General features: G+C 42.1%; 1 protein-coding gene across 2 annotated transcripts in view; it reads left to right on the top strand.

Moving 5' to 3' along the window:
- Positions 1-8774: 8774 nt before the first annotated feature.
- The window catches only part of ITIH5 (inter-alpha-trypsin inhibitor heavy chain 5), a 70143-nt gene continuing 61431 nt past the window's right edge, over positions 8775-17486 (top strand). For both annotated transcript variants that reach the window (XR_008996348.1, XM_036908167.2), the window contains exon 1: positions 8775-8935. Coding sequence is in view for 1 of the 2 variants with exons in the window: in XM_036908167.2 (XP_036764062.2) it covers positions 8846-8935 (90 nt within the window). In the remaining variant the exon portion in view is untranslated. The remainder of the gene's footprint in view (positions 8936-17486) is intronic.

Genomic DNA, 17486 nt, shown 5'->3' with positions numbered 1-17486 from the left:
AATTCCTAGGAGTGGAATTCCTGGGTCAAATGGTATTTCTATTTTTAGTTTTTTGAGGCACCTCCATATTGCTTTCCACAATAGAATTACATTCCCACCAAGAGTGTAGGAAGGTTCCCCTTTCTCTGCCTCCTCACCAGCATTTGTTATTCCTTGTCTTTTCCATCTTGGCCATCCTAACTGGTGTGAGGAGATATCTCATTGTGGTTTTAATTTGCATTTCCCTGATAATTGACGATGTGGAGCATCTTTTCATGTGCCTGTTGGCCACCTGAATTTCTTCTTTGAAGAAGTGTCTTTTCAGATCCTCAACCCATTTTTTAATTGGGTTATTTGCTTTTTGGGTGCCGAGTCATTATAAACTCTTTATATATTTTGGATGTTAACCCCTTACTGGATATGTCATTTATGAATATATTCTCCCATACTATAGAATGCCTTTTTGTTCTGCTGATGGTGTCCTTTGCTGTACAGAAGCTTTTTAGTTTAATGTAGTCCCATTTGTTCATTTTTGCTTTTGTTTTCATTGCCCATGGAGATGCATTCAGGAAAAAGTTGCTCATGTTTATATTTAAGAGATTTTTGCCTATGTTTTCTTCTAAGAGTAGTACGGTTTTATGATTGACACTCAGGTCTTTGATCCATTTTGAGTTTACTTTTGTGTATGGAGTTAGACAATAATCCAATTTCATTCTCTTGCATGTAGCTGTCCAGTTTTGCCAATACCAGTTGTTGAAGAGGCTGTCATTTCCCCATTGTATATCCATGATACCTTTATCATATATTAATTGACCATATATGGTGGGTTTATTTCTGGGCTCTCTATTCTGTTCAGTTGATCTATGGGTCTGTTCTTGTGTCAGTACCAAATTGTCTTGATTACTGTGGCTTTGTAGTAGAGCTTAAAGTTGGTGAGTGCAATCCTCCCAGCTTTGTTCTTCCTTCGCCTGATTGCTTTGACTATTCAGAGTCTTTTGATGTTACATATGAATTTTAGAACTATTTGTTCTAGTTTTTTGAAGAATGCTGTTGGTATTTTGATTGGGATTGTATTGAATCTGTAGATGGCTTTAGGCAGGATGGCCATTTTGACAATACTAATTCTTCCTATCCATGAGCATGGGATGTATTTCCATTTATTGGTGTCTTCTTTAATTTCTGTCATGAGTGTCTTGTAGTTTTCAGGGTATAGTTCTTTCACCTCCTTGGTTAGGTTTATTCCTAGGTATTTTATTCTCTTTGATGCAATTGTAAATGGAGTTGCTTTCCTGATTTCTTTCTGCTAGTTCATCATTAGTACATAGAAATGTAACAGATTTCTGTGTATTAACTTTGTATCCTGCAACTTTGCTGAATTCAAATATTAAATCTAGTAGTTTTGGGGTGGATTCTTTAGGATTTTTATGTACAATATCATGTCATCTGCAAACAGTGACAGCTTAATTTCTTCTTTACCAGTCTGGATGCCTTTTATTTCTTTGTGTTTTCTGATTGCCGTGGCTAGGACTTCCAGTACTATGTTGAATGAAAGTGGGGAGAGTGGGCATCCTTATCTTATTCTTGATCTTAGGGGAAAAACTTTCAGCTTTTCACTGTTAAGTATGATGTTGGCTATAGGTATGTCATATGTGGCCTTTATTACATTGAGGTACTTGCTTTCTATACCCATTTTGTTGAGAGTTTTTATCATGAATAGATGTTGAATTTTGTCAAATGCTTTTTCACCATCTATTGAGATGATCATGTGATCTTTGTCATTTTTGTTGATGTGGTGTATGATGTTGATGGATTTTCAAATATTGTACCTTCCTTGTATCGCTGAAATAAATCCCACTTGATCATGATGGATGATCTTTTTGATGTATTTTGAATTTAGCTTGCTAATATTTTGTTGAGTATTTTTGCATTTATGTTCATCAGGAATATTGGTCTGTGATTTTCTTTTATTGTGGTGTCTTTGTCTGGTTTGGTATTAGAGTGATGCTGGCCTCATAAAATGAGTTTGGAATTATTCCCTCCTCTTCTAATTTTTGGAAAACTTTAAGGAGGATAGGTGTTAGGTGTTGACTAAATCTTTGATAAAATTCAGCGGTGAAGCCATCTGGTTCATGTGTTCTGTTCTTAGGTAGTTTTTGGATTACCAGTTCAATTTCATTGATGGTAATTGGTCTGTTCAGATTTTATGTTTCTTCCTGGGTCAGTCTTGGAAGGTTGTATTTTTCTAGAAAGTTGTCCATTTCTTCTAGGTTATCCATTTAGTTGGCAAAAGTTTTTCATAGTATTCTCTAATAATTCTTTGTATTTCTGTGGTGTCTGTAGTGATTTTTCCTTTCTCATTTCTGATTCTGTTTATGTGTGTACACTCTCTTTTTTTCTTGATAAGTCTGGCTAGGGTTGTCTATTTTGTTTATTTTCTTGAATAACCAGCTCCTGGTTTCATTGATTCTTTCTATTGTTTTATTCTTCTTAATTTTATTTATTTCTTCTCTGATCTTTATTATATCCCTCCTTCTACTGACTTCAGGCCTCATTTGTTCTTCTTTTTCTAGTTCTATTAATTGTGAGTTTAGACTGTTCATTTGGGATTGTTCTTCTTTCTTGAGGTAGGGCTGTTTTGCAATATACTTTCCTCAATATACTGCCTTCGTTGCATCCCACAGGTTTTGGGATGTTGAGTTGTTGTCTTCATTTGTCTCCAAATATTGCTTGATCTCTGTTTTTATTTGGTCATTGATCCATTGATTATTTAGGAACATGTTGTTAAGCCTCCATGTGTTTGTTGGCATTTTTGTTTTCTTTGCATAATTTATTGTTAGTTTCATACCTTTGTGGTCTGAGAAGTTGGCTAGCATAATTTCAATGTTTCTGAGTTTATTGAGGCCCTTTTTGTGGCCTAGTATGTGATTTATTCTGGAAAATGCTCCATGTGCACTTGAGAAGAATGTGTATCCTGCTGCTTTTGGGTGGAGTGTACTGTACATGTCTGTTAGGTCCATCTGTTCTAGTGTGTTGTTCAGTGCCTCTGTCTCCTTACTTATTTTCTGTCTGGTTGATCTCTCCTTTGGAGTGAGTGGTGTGTTTAAGTCTCCAAAAGTGAATGCATTGCATTCTATTTCTCCCTTTAATTCTGTTAGTATTTGCTTTACATATTTAGGTGCCCCTATATTGGGTGTATAGATATTTATAATGGTTATATCCTCTTGTGGACTGACCCCTTTATCATGATTCAATGTCCTTCTTTGTCTCTTGTGACTTTCTTTGTTTTTAAGTCTATTTTGTCTGACACAAGTACTGGAACTACTGCTTTTTTCTCCCTATTAGTTGAATGAAATATCTTTTTCCATCCCTTTACATTCAGTCTGTGTATGTCTTTGGGTTTGAAGTGAGTCTCTTTTAGGCAGCATATAGAAGGGTCTTTTTCTTTTTTTATCCATTCTGTAGCTGTATGTCTTTTGATTGGTGCATTCAGACCATTTGCATTTAGGGTGATTATCGATAGATATGTACTTATTGACATTGCAGGCTTTAGATTCATGGTTACCAAAGGTTCAAGGGAAGCTTCTTTCCTATCTAACAGTCTAACTTAATTCAGTACATTATTAGAAACACAATCTAAAGGTTCTTTTCTTTCTCCCTTTCTTTTCTTCCTCTCCACTCTTTATATGTTAGGTGTCATGTTCTGTACTCTTTCTGTTTCCCTTGATTGACTTTGTGGGTAGTTGATTTAATTTTGCATTTACTTAAAAATTTATTGGTCTACTTTCTTTGCTGTGATTTTATTTTCTTTGGTGACAGCTATTTAGCCTTAGAAGAACTTCCATCTATAGCAGCCCCTTTAAAATACACTATAGAGATGGTTTGTGGGAGGCAAATTCCCTCAACTTTTGCTTATCTGTTTAAGCAAAACAGGAAATTGTTTAATCCCTGCTTCAAATTTAAATGATAATCTTGCCTGGTACAGTATTCTTGGTTGGAGGCCTTTCTGTTTCATGGCATTAAATATATCATACCACTCCCTTCTGGCCTGTAAGGTTTCTCTTGAGAAGTCTGATGATAGCCTGATGTGTTTTCCTTTGTATGTGATCTTTTCTTTCTCTCTGACTGCTTCTAATAGTCTGTCCTTATCCTTGATCTTTGCTATTTTAATTATTATATGTCTTGGTGTTGTCTTCCTAGGGTCACTTGTGTTGGAAGATCGCTGCATTCCATGACCTGAGAGACTATTTCTTTCCCCAGGTTGGGGAAATTTTCAGCAATTATTTCCTTAAAGAGACTTTCTATCCCTTTTTCTCTCTCTTCTGGTACTCTGTAATGTGAATATTGTTCCATTTGGATTGGTCACACAATAATAAGTTCTCTTATTTTTCTTTCATCCCTAGAGATCCTTTTTTCTTCCTGTGCCTCAGGTTCTTTGTTTTCCTATTCTCTAATTTCTATTTCATTTACTGGCTCCTCTACTTCATCTAATCTACTTTTAAATCCCTCCATTGTATGTTTCATTTCAGATACTGTATTTTTCAAAGTTTGTCTCTTTCATAAAATCCTCCCTAAGATCTTGAATATTTTTCTGTAGCTCTGTGAGCATGTTTATGATTTTTATTTTGAAATCTATGAAGAAGATTGGTGAGTTCAGTTTCACTTAGCCCTCTTTCTGGTGTTGTATTCTTGTTGTATAAAATTTTTTCCTCTTTCATTTCTAATGATTCATATGGAATAAGAACTTTGTGTGGGTGGCTCCCTCTAGTGCCCAGAAGCTCTAGTCTCTGGAGCTGCTCAGCACCTGGAGCAATGGAGGGGGTCACAGGCAAGCAGCACTGGCACCTGCAAGGAGGATAGAGCTCTTTCCTGCTTCTTGGCTGCAGTGTCTGCCTCCACTGCCAAGTCTAGTGGGTGAGCACTAGTAATACTCAGGCAGGAGCCTCTGAATTACTCCCCTGTAGCTGTTACAGGTGGGGCCGTCCTCTGGCTGGCCTGGCTCAATGGTTGTGGCAGCGGGTTTGCAAGCAGGTGCCAGCTGGCAGGAAGGAGCGGCAGGCTGCATATCACAGTTGGGGGGTGGGGCTCTGCACTGTGTTGCCAGCCAGTGGAATGGAGCATCTGAAACTCTTGAAAATTCCCAACCTGCTGGGCTGAGTGTGCCAGGATGATTTTGCCTACCTGTCCCTTTTCCTGAGCAGCAAGCTCTGTGTAATCTTTGCCCCTTTAGCAGCCCTCTTGCTGTTGGGAAGTCTTTCAAAGTGCCCAGTTTTCTTTTGTTCCAGATGGCCTTTTGTGGGTACCTGTTCTCCACAAGCAGTTGGAATCTCAGTTTCTGTGAGTATGCTGCCTGTCTTTGCTTTCCAACCCAACTAATCTCCAGAGCACCATATAATGTGGGCTTGTGCTCCTGCAGTAGATCTCCAGGACTGGGTGTTTAGCAGTCCTGAGCTTCTACTCTCTCCCTGCTCTGTTTCTCTTCCTTCTGCCTGTGAGCTGAGGTAGGAGGAGGGCTTGGGTCCTGCCAGACTGTGGCTTTGCTACTTTACTCTTTTCTGTGAGGTTTTCTCTTTTCCCCAGATGTAGGCAGTCTGTTCTGCAGTCTTTGGGTTGCTCTTTTACGATTAGTTGTATTTGCTGTATTTTTGTGTTATATGTGGTTTTGGGAGGGGGTTTCTGCCTCACTTCTCATGCCATCATCTTTTCCCCCCCAGCTACTTAGTTTTTAAAGGGCCTTCCTATCTGATCATGCAGATGCTTAGATGTCACAAAGAAGCCTAGGCTATTACAGTTTGCAAGTAGCAGAAAGTTCAGAAACTGTCCCCAGACATGTTGCTAGACAGTTGCCAAGTTGGGACCACAGCCCAGCCCTCTTCTTCCCCAGCACAGCCAGCTCAGGTCCCCATCCCAGGCCTCCCATGTCCTAATTCCATTCATCAATTGTTCATTAAATGCTAACCATATACTTAGCACAGTTCTAAAAGTTGTGGAAAATGCTTGTTCTGGAGGAACCTTGAATCCAGTTGGTCAAACTGGCCTTAAAACAAATATCACAGAAAAACTGGGGAGTCCTACAAGATGAAGAAAATAGAACTCATTTTTCTTGATTTTGGACCTCTGCAGAATCCTGTTAGGACAAATATGGAAAAAGAGCAGATATAAGGCCCAAAACAGAGTTGAGTAGGAGAGAGGGATAGTAGGATGGGGAAGACAAAGATGTGGTTCTGGTCTGTTTGAGGATTGAAATAATAGTAGCTGTTTCTGTCCATTTTCAAATAACCTGGCTTTGTCCAAATTCAACTTTGAGTGCACAAGTATTTTTCCTTTTTGGAGGATAATAGGTAAATCCCTGATTCCAGAAGATTTGGGACTATCTGTGTTAGTTAAAAACGAGCGGGTGTGATTTGCAACAACATGGATGGAGCTAGAGGGTATTATGCTCAGTGAAATAAGCCAGGCAGAGAAAGACAAGTACCAAATGATTTCACTCATATGTGGAGTATAAGAACAAAAGAAAACTGAAGGAACAAAACAGCAGCAGAATCACAGAACCCAAGAATGGACTAAGAGGTACCAAAGGGAAAGGGACTGCGGAGGACGGGTGGGAAGGGAGGGATAAGGAGAAAGGGGACATTACGATTAGCATGTATAGTGTGGGGGGGGCACGGGGAGGGCTGTGCAACACAGAGAAGACAAGTAGTGATTTTACAGCATCTTACTATGTTGATGGACAGTTACTGTGAACGGGGATGTGGGGGGGGACTTGGTGAAGGGGGGAGCCTAGTAAACATAATGTCCTTCATGTAATTGTAGATTAATAATACCAAAATAAAATTAAAAAAAAAAACGAGCGGTTGTGCACATGATTTGTATGCTGCCAACGTTCTAAGCCAGCATTGGGGCGTGGGATACATTTGTAAACTCATGGCTACATTATCTTAAAGAGCTAAACATAAACATCCTTTCACTTGCTTCGAAGCTCTCCTATACCAGTGGGTTTGTTGTAAAAACCTTGCTGGACCAGCTACTATTACTTCTTGTTGGTTGTGGGTTGTGGATTTTAAATTAGTCAGCGGTTAGACTATTAAACGATTAACTGCTAATGATTCTTAAAATTTATTTCACAGTAGCTACATGTTTTTTGTTTTTTGTTGTTGAACAAACAGCATTTCTCTGTTGAACAAACAGCAGGTCAACAAAGTAAATAAATATTTTAAGAAAAGAGATCACCACAAACACATTCTCTGTTTTCATTTTTCATGTTCTTCCTTGTTCTTATGTCCACACACATGTATTTTTACATAATTACAGTCATACTGTTGATACAGAAATGTAATCTGATTTTTTCCTTTTAATTACATTGTAAACATTTTTCAAGTTCCCATAGACCTCCTGACTATTATTTAATGGTTGCATAGTATTCCACAGGATGGCTGTTCTTCACTGTGAGTTAGCCATTTCCCTCTTCTCCACCACTAAGGTGGTTGTCAGCTTCTCAGTTCACAGATTTCAATGCAGTTGTTACAGAGACAAAAAATGTCTGAGCCAGAGGAAATGAACAAGCAGCTCCAGCTGCACTGTGTATCCACCAGGTAGAAAGATGGAACCCAGACTATAAACTGCTACATGGGGATGGGTGGCAAATAACAATTCTTTCTATGGTAGGACAGAAATATCACCGATAGTTTGTGACTAAGATACACAATGACATTCATTTTCAGGATCAACAACCAAAAACTTAGAAATAGTACTACATAGTGCCAATTCTAGTTTCCTCCTTTCTGTCCCCTTATGACAGAACCACATAAAAGGTGACAACATTGTAGTACTTTCTGTGCAGACTACTAATTAGCATTCCTTCTGAGTATCAGTGCTAGATGCCAAGAGGAATGTGCTGTTCTCCTGGCAGAGGGAAGGTCTCCTATTGGTCTTAGGATAGCAGGTGGTGGGGTGTCCTATATACAGCGGTGAGGCAGTAGTATATACAGCAGATGATGAGAGGTGTATATATAGCAGGGGGCTGGTATATATAACTGGTTAGGGTGTGTGTGTTGGTATATATAGGTGGGGGTGTGCCAAATATAGCAGGTGAGGGGGGTGGTATATATAACAGGTGAGGGTGGTAGTATATATAGCAGGTGGGGGTGTGGTATATATAGCAGGTGAGGGGGTGGTATATATAGCAGATGAGAGTGTTAGTATATATAGCAGATGAGGGGGATGGTATATGTAGCAGGTGAGGGGTGGTATATATAGCAGGTGAGGGGGTGGTATATATGCAGGTGAGGGGGGTGGTATATATAGCAGGTGAGGGGTTGGTATATGTAGCAGGTGAGGGGTGGTATATATAGCAGGTGAGGGGTGGTATATATAGCAGGTGAGGGGGGTGTTATATATAGCAGGTGAGGGGTGGGCTGTGCATTGAGAGTCAAGCAGGCTATTCGCGAGTTTTCCTGAGACAAGAATTAAGCGAGTACATGAGGGGCTGCACACCTTATCTGAGAGGAGGAAAGATTTGGGGGTGGGGGGTGACAGGTGTCTGAAGCGCTGGATGGGGAAGATAGCTGGAAAGAAGGCGACTGAAGAAAAGGAAGGCTGTGCTGAAGGCGGCCGGGAGGGGACCGCGGGTGGGCGACGAGCGCAGCCAGGCAGGCTGCAGGGCCTGCTAGTCGGGCAGGGGCACCGGCGGCCCGGGAGGGGCAGGGAGGGCTGGGGGCAGGCTGGGGGCGGGTGGGCGCGGTGGAGGGAGGGTCCCGGGGGCGGGGCGCGCGGGGAGCGGGGGCGGGGCGCCGGGGAGGGGAGGTGCCCCGCGCGCCCGCAGTCCCGCACTCCGCTGCGCGTCCCGCCGAGGGCAGTCGGTCGCCGCGCCATGCTCCTGCTGCTGGGGCTGTGCCTGGGGCTGCCGCTCTGCGGCTGCGGCTCGGAAGAGGCGCGGAGCCGGGGTGGCCCTTCGGAGCGCGTAAGTGCAGGGCCCCGGGCCCGGGCTGCGGCGCTTCCCACCGCTCTTGCGGCGCGTGGCTGGAGGACAGGCTTCTTGGGCCCGGTGCTGGGCGCGAGGAGGGGAGGTGTCGTTCCCCAGCTCTTGTCACAAGGCTCTCCTCTCCTTCCCCAGCCTTCTGTTCAGGAGCTTCCCCATCCGTTGGCGAGTATGGATGGTGAAGTTTACTGCAGAATTGTGTCTGGGACTTCAGAGTCTTGCAAAACCCAATCTTCTTAGCTCCTGTTAACTGCGCGGATTCCTGCTAACTAATTTGCTGTTGTCGCTCATTTCTAAGCCGGAACCCCAAGTTAGTAACAAGGTTCCCTCTTTAAGACGCGTCCACGGGGTAGTGTGTAGCTACTGTTGTTCCAGAGACAAAGTACAATTTAGGAGAAGCACCAAACGCCTGGAAGCTTCCACTTTTCCCATCTGCAAGCCGGGAGAACCCGACTTTCCCATCAAGTCCTTGTCATGTGTTCGCAGTTTAAAGGCGGCCTGATAGTGGGTGGAGGACCAAGAACCCAGGGTTCACCTATCCTACGTAGTCAATATGAACATCGGCCAGAGTTTGTATTTTAAATGGCTTAACCTCACAGGTGGATAAACCTGCAAGTATGGAATGTCAAGATAGTGATGAGAAGAAAAAAGCCTTTTTGAAAAATATGAAATGTTAACACAAACATCCATGTAAAAACCTTATAGGGAGAAATGGCTTTGTCCCAGTTTAAGTAGACCGTGCATATCTGCATCTTCTGGTAATGTTTGCATGCATGTCAGTTAAATTATGTTTAAATTGTTTAGTTTAAAGCATGTTTTCACATGGGAGGAGGAGATAAGTGGGCATACTTTTTCTCCCATGTCCCAGCACCTTAGTTTGAAAAGCAGACCTGGAAGACAGACTCTGCCTAAGCATCAGATGGTTACTCTCATCTTGACTCTGCCCAGGAGAGTGCTTTCTGCAAAGTGGAAGAAATGGTCATTCTCACTGTAGGCTTGTCAGGAGGAATCCCCAGTGTCAGTACCAGAAGGCTGTGTGGTGGAGTGGGGTTAGTGCAGGCTTTGGGTCCAGAAAGGAAGGTTGGTCTCCACTCTGCCATTTACAGTTGTGTGGTCTGGGCAAGCTGCTTAATCTTTCTGGGCTTTCTTTCCATTTGGTCACACCTCCTCTTGAGCATATTTGTTAGGATTCCACAGCTGCTAGTTTGTGTAAAGGACCCGGTATAGACCCCATATGCAGTGGGCACTCACTTGAATAGTAGACATTTTAAATGGTGAAGGGCATGGGCTTGGTGCCAGGCTGCCTGGGTTTGAGTCCTGATTCTGTCATACCAGCTCAGTGACACTGGACAAGTTACCAATGCCTCAATTTCCAGTTCTGTAAAATGTGGCAAATGATCTGGTTTTGAGGATTGAATAGTTAATCCAGCTAATGGGCTGGGACCCGTGTCAGCCCTGACAGTTAGTGCTCACTCTTGGCTGGAGCCCCTGGTGTGCTTGAGGGAAGGAATTTAGGGTAAAGATCATGAAATTTCTTGGCGGGGGTGGGGTGGGGTGGAGGGAGGAGGGTGTGGGAAGAGGGTGTGGGAAGAAGCTAACAAAGATGGTGTTCATGGCTAAGGCGAGGGCTTAAAGCTCCAACATCTGCCAGTGCAATTGGACTTAACACTCTCAACTTTCCTGCATGGAATAGCATGAGGTTGGCCCAGTGATTCCACACTGTCTTCAACCCAAGGCGCTATTTAGTCACCTTGAAAATAACTTAATCAGAAAAAACTCCAAGATGCAAAGTTCTATGAAAATCTGAAATATTACCTTCTTATCCCTACTCTGTTAAAAACATTTGTCTGTATGTGTGTGTGTGTGTGTGTGTGTGTGTGTGTGTGTGTGTGTGTGTGTAATGTGGGATTTAAGACACAGGCTCCGGAACCAGACTTCCTGGGTCCAAATCCTGGCTCTGCACTTACTGGAGAGTTATTTATTGTCTCGGAGACTCTAACCATCTCTAGAGGGGGGTGATGAGATTACTTAATTAAAAGGATTTTGAAGATCTTCTGATGAATCTTTGAGGAAATTAAAAAGAAAGTCTCTTGTATAAAATCAGCCTGCTACAGATTTATCTGTTTTGTAAGGTTCCAGTTGATGTAGTTTCTTTAAATAAGGATGCTGGATTCCTATTATTACAAAAGCAGTTTTTAATTTCCAAAATAATAGTAGCCACCAATAATTGAGTGTTCACAATATCCTAGAGAGTTTGCTAGTAGCTCTTCGTAAAAATAATAAGGAGCAATGCAATGTGCAGTTAAGAGCACTCCAAGCAGAGCCAAACTGCCTGGGTTCAAATCTGGATCCTATCACTAACTGGCTGTGTGTGCTTGGGCAAGTAACATCTCTGGGTCTCAGTTTCATCATCTGCAAGTTGTTAGTAGCTCCTATTTCTTGGCAGGGGTGACCTAAGTTTTGAAAGAGGAGTAAAGTTTACACAATTGCCAGGGCCCTCTTGAAGAAAAAGTATCCAATTATGACTACAAAATAAGGCACTAAAGTGAGCATTTATTTAAGATAAGAAATAAATCACAAATGACACATTTTGACAGGCTGCCAAACACCACAGATATCACCCCTTGTTAAGGGGCTGTACAAGTTGAGAGATCCTGAAGCTTACATTTATTAGCTTCTAAACAGGAATAAAATATTAATAAGGAATAAACCCACTTCTGGTTGTGAGGATTACATGAGTGAATTCAGGCAAAGTGCTGGTATGCAGTGAGCACTAAGGTAATATTAGCTATTTTTCTTACGTATGTACAGCCTGATTAAATCTCCACCTACCGCTGCAGGGAAAGTGTTGGCGTGCCTACTTTCCAGGAGAACCACGAAGTCCACCTAGCGGACGTGATAAACCCAAGTGATGTGCACAGAGTCAGGGTTAGAACTCAGTGCTAAAAGCCAAAGCCAGGCTCTCAGTGAATCCTCCAAAGACTGATCACTTTCATACCTACAATATAATGGAATTTGTTTAAATGCAGTTTTTATTTGTAGCTCTTGGCACATAGTGTTCAAGGTGTGCTTGTGGTAGGTTCCACAGGGATTGTGGTGAAACATTTCTAATCCCCTGAACTGAGAATTTCTGGAGTTTTAATTTCTTATATTCACTCACTCAGAACCAAACTTTTGCATATGGGAAAACAAATCAAGAATCAAAACAACTGTTTGTTTGTTTTTTTAACTGTTAAAAAAGTAAAGTCAGTAAAAGATTTTGTGATCTTGTGAGCCCTGGGCCACTCACAGTAATGTGTCCCTGAGGCACTTAGGTGGAGTGACAGAGTCACAAAGCTGAGTGGGAAAGGAGGGCCTTGTGGGAAAGAGTCCAGAGATTTACTCACTCCCAAACCAGCCATATCTTGTTTGTTTGGGGGTGGGAGGAGAAGGACGCTGGGCGAATCCTGAGCATTGGCTAATGACTTGTATACGACTTGGCATTCCTGTCCCGCGTCCCAAAACCATGGTGCTCAGCTTGCAGCTGTCCTGCCCCGCATGCTATTAGGGTTCAGTGGGCAGTCCCGGCCAGCCCTCTATATCTGCAGAATGGCTGGTCTATCCAGGAAGATGGGGCACGGGATGGAGACCGGAGCTTTACTTGGGGGTAGGGAGCCCTGAACCCCCTCAGTATTGTTCCACAGGCAAGGCCCTATGTCCTGTGTTTTTCACAAGTGGAGTGAAGATGCAATGACCTGCCTAAGGCCTGTTGCTTGCTTGCTTGCTTGCTTGCTTCCTTCCTTCCTTCCTACCTCCCTCCCTCCCTTTTTTTAACATGTCTGGAAATTGTTTGGAATTGTAGCCAAAACATAATGTTTCTTCTTCCATGACTGAGGCTATGGTGCCCTGATTTGCAAATCATTAATAGCTGGACAACCTGTTCCAGAGGAAGCAGCATAATTCTAAAGGAAGGAAACTTGTGTGGGGCAAATAAAGTTACCCAGATGGGCAACCACCAGACTCGTTGTTCCCAGGCAGGTGATGGGTGGCATCTCCCTTCCAACCTGCGGCCTTGGTTTTGTTTCAGGCCCTGTGACAGATCTCCGATGCAGCCGGCTCCTGAGTTCCTGGGTCTTGGTTTCAGGATTTCAGAACACCTCAGGAGATGGGGGCCAGCTGGCAGATGAGTTCCTTATACAGAGCCTTGTAGGAACTCACGACGGCAGTCACTTGTGTGTGGCCGACGCCGGCCTGTGTGCAGAGGGGGTCTGCTATGGGACCTGAGTCACAGCTGCAGTGACAGAGCTGCACAGGAAGAGGAGGGGGTGCACCCCTGCCTTTAGTCCTCCTTTCAGTCCCCTGGGTCCTTAAAGCTCTCACACCGAAGCAAATACCTATGTTGTGCATATTCAGACTATCTTTCACCCCAGGTAGAGTGAGGTTTCACTGCTCTCCTCCCTCCCCATGCTTCTCATTTATGGACTTTTTGGAATGCTGTCAGGGTATTTGTCTTCTCTTCCGATCTTGCTCCCACACTGTGATAAATCCTGGGGAAGGTGCAATTGCTATTCAAACATGTAAGCAGTGCCTGCTCTTTGCTCCCTGCTGTTGGACTCTCTGAGATGAGGAAGGAGGCAGATTCTGAAGTCCGGAGCCCAGACCGTGTCCCCGCTGTTCCTTCTTGGGCAGAGAAGCTGCCCTTCCACCCCTTGGTAGCCAGTGCTGCTGGGTGCCTACAAGGTAAAGAGGAGTGGTGCGTCTCTGAGGCTGACCGTTTCTCAGCATAGTTCGTATGGAACCCTAGTCTCTCTTTTTATTTTTTTAAAATTTTTATTAAGGTATGATTGATACATACTCTTATGAAGGTTTCACATGAAAAAACAATGTGGTTACTACATTTACCCATATTATCAAGTCCCCACCCATACCCCAATGCAGTCACTGTCAATATCAGTGCAGCAAGTTGCCAGAGATCCACTATGTCCCTTCGCTGTGATACACTGTTCTCCCCGTGATCCCCCACACCAGGTGTACTAAACATAATACCCCTCAGTCCCCTTCTCCCTCCCTCCCCACCCGCCCTCCCACACCCCTCTCCTTTGGTAACCACTACTTCATTCTTGGAGTCTCTGAGTCTGCTGCCATTTTGTTCCTTCAGTTTTGCTTCATTGTTATACTCCACAAATGAGGGAGATCATTTGGCGTTTGTCTTTCTCTGCCTGGCTTATTTCACTGAGCATAATGTCCTCCAGCTCCATCCATATTGTTGCAAATGGTAGGATTTCTTTCTTTCTTATGGCTGAATAGTATTCCATTGTATATATGTACCACATCTTCTTTATCTATTCATCTACAGATGGACACTTAGGTTGCTTCCATATCTTGGCTATTGTAAAAAGTGCTGCAATAAACATAGGGGTGCATATGTCTTTTTGAATCTGAGAAGTTGTATTCTTTGGGTATATTCCAGGGAGTGGGATTCTGGGGTCAAATGGTGTTTCTATTTTTAGTTTTTTGAGGAAACTCCATATCGCTTTCCACAATGGTTGAACTAGCTTACATTTCCACCAGCAGTGTAGGAGGGTCCCCCTTTCTCTGTATCCTCACCAACATTTGTTGTTCTTAGTCTTTTTGATGCTGGCCATCCTTACTGGTGTGAGGTGATATCTCATTGTGGTTTTAATTTGCATTTCCCTGATGATTAGTGATGTGGAGCATCTTTTCATGTGTCTGTTGGCCATCTGAATTTCTTCTTTGGAGAATTGTCTCTTCATATCCTCTGCCCATTTGTTAATCAGGTTATTTGCTTTTTTTGGGTGTTGAGGTGTGTAAGTTCTTTATATATTTTGGATGTTAACTCCTTGTCAGATATGTCATTTACACATATATTCTCCCATACTGTAGGATGCCTTATTGTTTTGTTGATAGTGTCCTTTGCCATACAAAAATTTTTTAGTTCGATATAGTCCCTTGAGTTCATTTTTGCTTTTGTTTCCCTTTCTCAAGGAGATGGGTTCAGAAAGAAGTTGCTCATGCTTATATTCAGGAGATGTTTGCCTATGTTGTCTTCTAAGAGTTTTATGGTTTCATGACTTACTTTCAAGTCTTTAATCCATTTCAAGTTTACTTTTGTATATGGGGTTAAACAATAATCCAGTTTCATTCTCTTACATGTAGCTGTCCAGTTTTGCCAACACCAGCTGTTGAAGAGACTGTCATTTCCCCATTGTATGTCCATGGCTCTTTTATCATATATTAATTGACCGTATATGCTTGGGTTTATATCTGGGCTCTCTAGTCTGTTCCATTGGTCTATGGGTCTGTTCTTGTGCCAGTACTAAATTGTCATGATTGCTGCGGCTTTGTAGTAGAGCTTGAAGTTGGGGAGCGTAATTCCCCCTGCTTTATTCTAACTTCTCAGGATTGCTTTGGCTATTCAGGGCCTTTTGTGTGGAACCCTAGTCTCTTTAAACCCGTCTTCTTCTGCCCTCTCGTTGCAGTCCACCAGACCCCTACACAACCCATTCTGGCCAGACTGCCATCATCAAGCCTTTCATGGCCACTCAAGAACATAGTGAATTATTCTTTTTCCCATTTCCTTTGTAACTTATAAAAATTACCACATCTGTTAAGTTTTCCTGAGTGCATTTCTTTCTTTCAAGTTTGATAGTATGGTCCTGGATGGCAAGGATTGTGGCTTACTTATAGTTCTAAATAAATATTGTGGTCCAGATGTCCTGTTCTCTGATACTGGAGAAATAAGCTCATTTCTATTAGAGCAAAGACTCCTATTTGGACCATCTCGTAAGTCTATGATTTGGGTTCCCAAGCTTTGAGATTACTATTCATGACAGTCCTTGACCTTAAGCTAGAGTCACTTGCTTTTCTGTCCTTAAACCTCTCTCCCAGATTCTTATAAGGCAATGGGAAAACACTGGAACAATAAAAGGGACCAGGAATCCTAACTAAACACAAGGATGATAACACTGGTGTCGTTTCCACTTCTAATCCTAGCTGGCACCAAAAATCTGTATGTACCAGGAAGTTTTGATTCTGGTTCTATCTCAGTATGAAGTTCGACTGAAGTGTAGCCATTGTGATCCCCTGAGATCACAGATAGTCATCTCAAAAATGAAAAATCAACTTCTCTTGTTCTCTTAAAGCTTGTTTATTTTCTTGGGAAACTTATTTTATGAGGAGGAAACTTCAAAGACAATACTTGAGATCAGAGAGCATAATACCTGAGAGGGGCAAGGCTTTCCTTCTGTCCAGTTATGTGAAGTGGTCCCCAGCCTACTGTACAATTTTAGGAAGGGAGAGGCCTCAGGATGAATCTGCAGACCTTTCCCAGGGTGCTTATTGTGGCTTTTTTGGACAGTATCTCAATCACCCCAACTCATTTTAGAAAGAAAAACCAGTATCCTCTTGCTAACTATTTCTCATTTAGAGTCAGGGTGGGGGATGTCAACCTAAATAGTGTACTATTTCTTTCTATTCCATTTTCTATAATATAGGGCACTCTATAATGGTTTATAATGGTAATTCACAACGGGGGGGTGGGGATGTCAGGGAGAGGATAGAATTAAAACAGACTCTGTTACACTTTTAGTTTACCAATTGGAAATATCTTTATAGGTTTTTTTTTCTGTTATGGAAGTAATACAATACAGAAAACCTTAAAAAAAAAGAATTCAGCCACCCAAAGGTAACAGCTACCAACATTCTGGTGCACATTCTGTACATATGAACACTTAACAACAATGAGATTGTGTTAGATACAATGTTTTATTACCAGATTTAATCACTTAAAAACATGTGAGTAATATATCAGTCTGGTTAGGCTAAGCTATACTGTGCTAACAACCCACAAATACCAATGTCTTAAAGACCAAAGGTTTATTTCTTGCTTATACACCTTGACCATCTTGGGTTGCCAGTGGCCACTCTGGAACTTGGGCTTAATGGAGCATCTGTCATCACCAACATAGCTGGTTAGTGTGCCAGAGAGAAAAGGCAGTTCTGCAGGATGGCATATTTGTATTAAATATTTGGCCCAGAAGTGACCAATACTATTTACATGCATTATTGGCTGGAACTAGTTACAGGGCTCTGGCTTCCCACAAGGAGGCCAGGAAATACAGTACTTCTGGCAGAGCACTAGAGAAATATTTGGTAAACAGCACTGAAATCTAGAAAAATGAACACTTCTTGAAACCAATAAATATAGCTTCACATCATTATTTTCAAGAGCTGTATTCAGATTAATCTGTATATCATAATAAATTTAACCAGATTACTTCTTAAAGATGTTTTAGACCATTTCCAATTATTAACAGTTGTTTTAAAAGTTGCAAATAATTTTCCTGTACATTCATTTTATTTCTATTAATTTTTTCCCCTTATGATACTTTCCTGAAAGTAGAATTCTCACCAGACCTGCATACTGGTGGGAATGTAAAATGTTAGTCACTTTGGAAAATAGCTAGGCAACTTCTTAAAAAGTTAAACATACATTTACCATATGACCCTGGCATTCCACCCCTAAGTATTTATC

Source organism: Manis pentadactyla, chromosome 3 (assembly GCF_030020395.1).
Source record: "Manis pentadactyla isolate mManPen7 chromosome 3, mManPen7.hap1, whole genome shotgun sequence".
Classification (NCBI taxonomy): domain Eukaryota; kingdom Metazoa; phylum Chordata; class Mammalia; order Pholidota; family Manidae; genus Manis; species Manis pentadactyla.
This window is presented reverse-complemented; position numbering and strand designations above follow the sequence as displayed.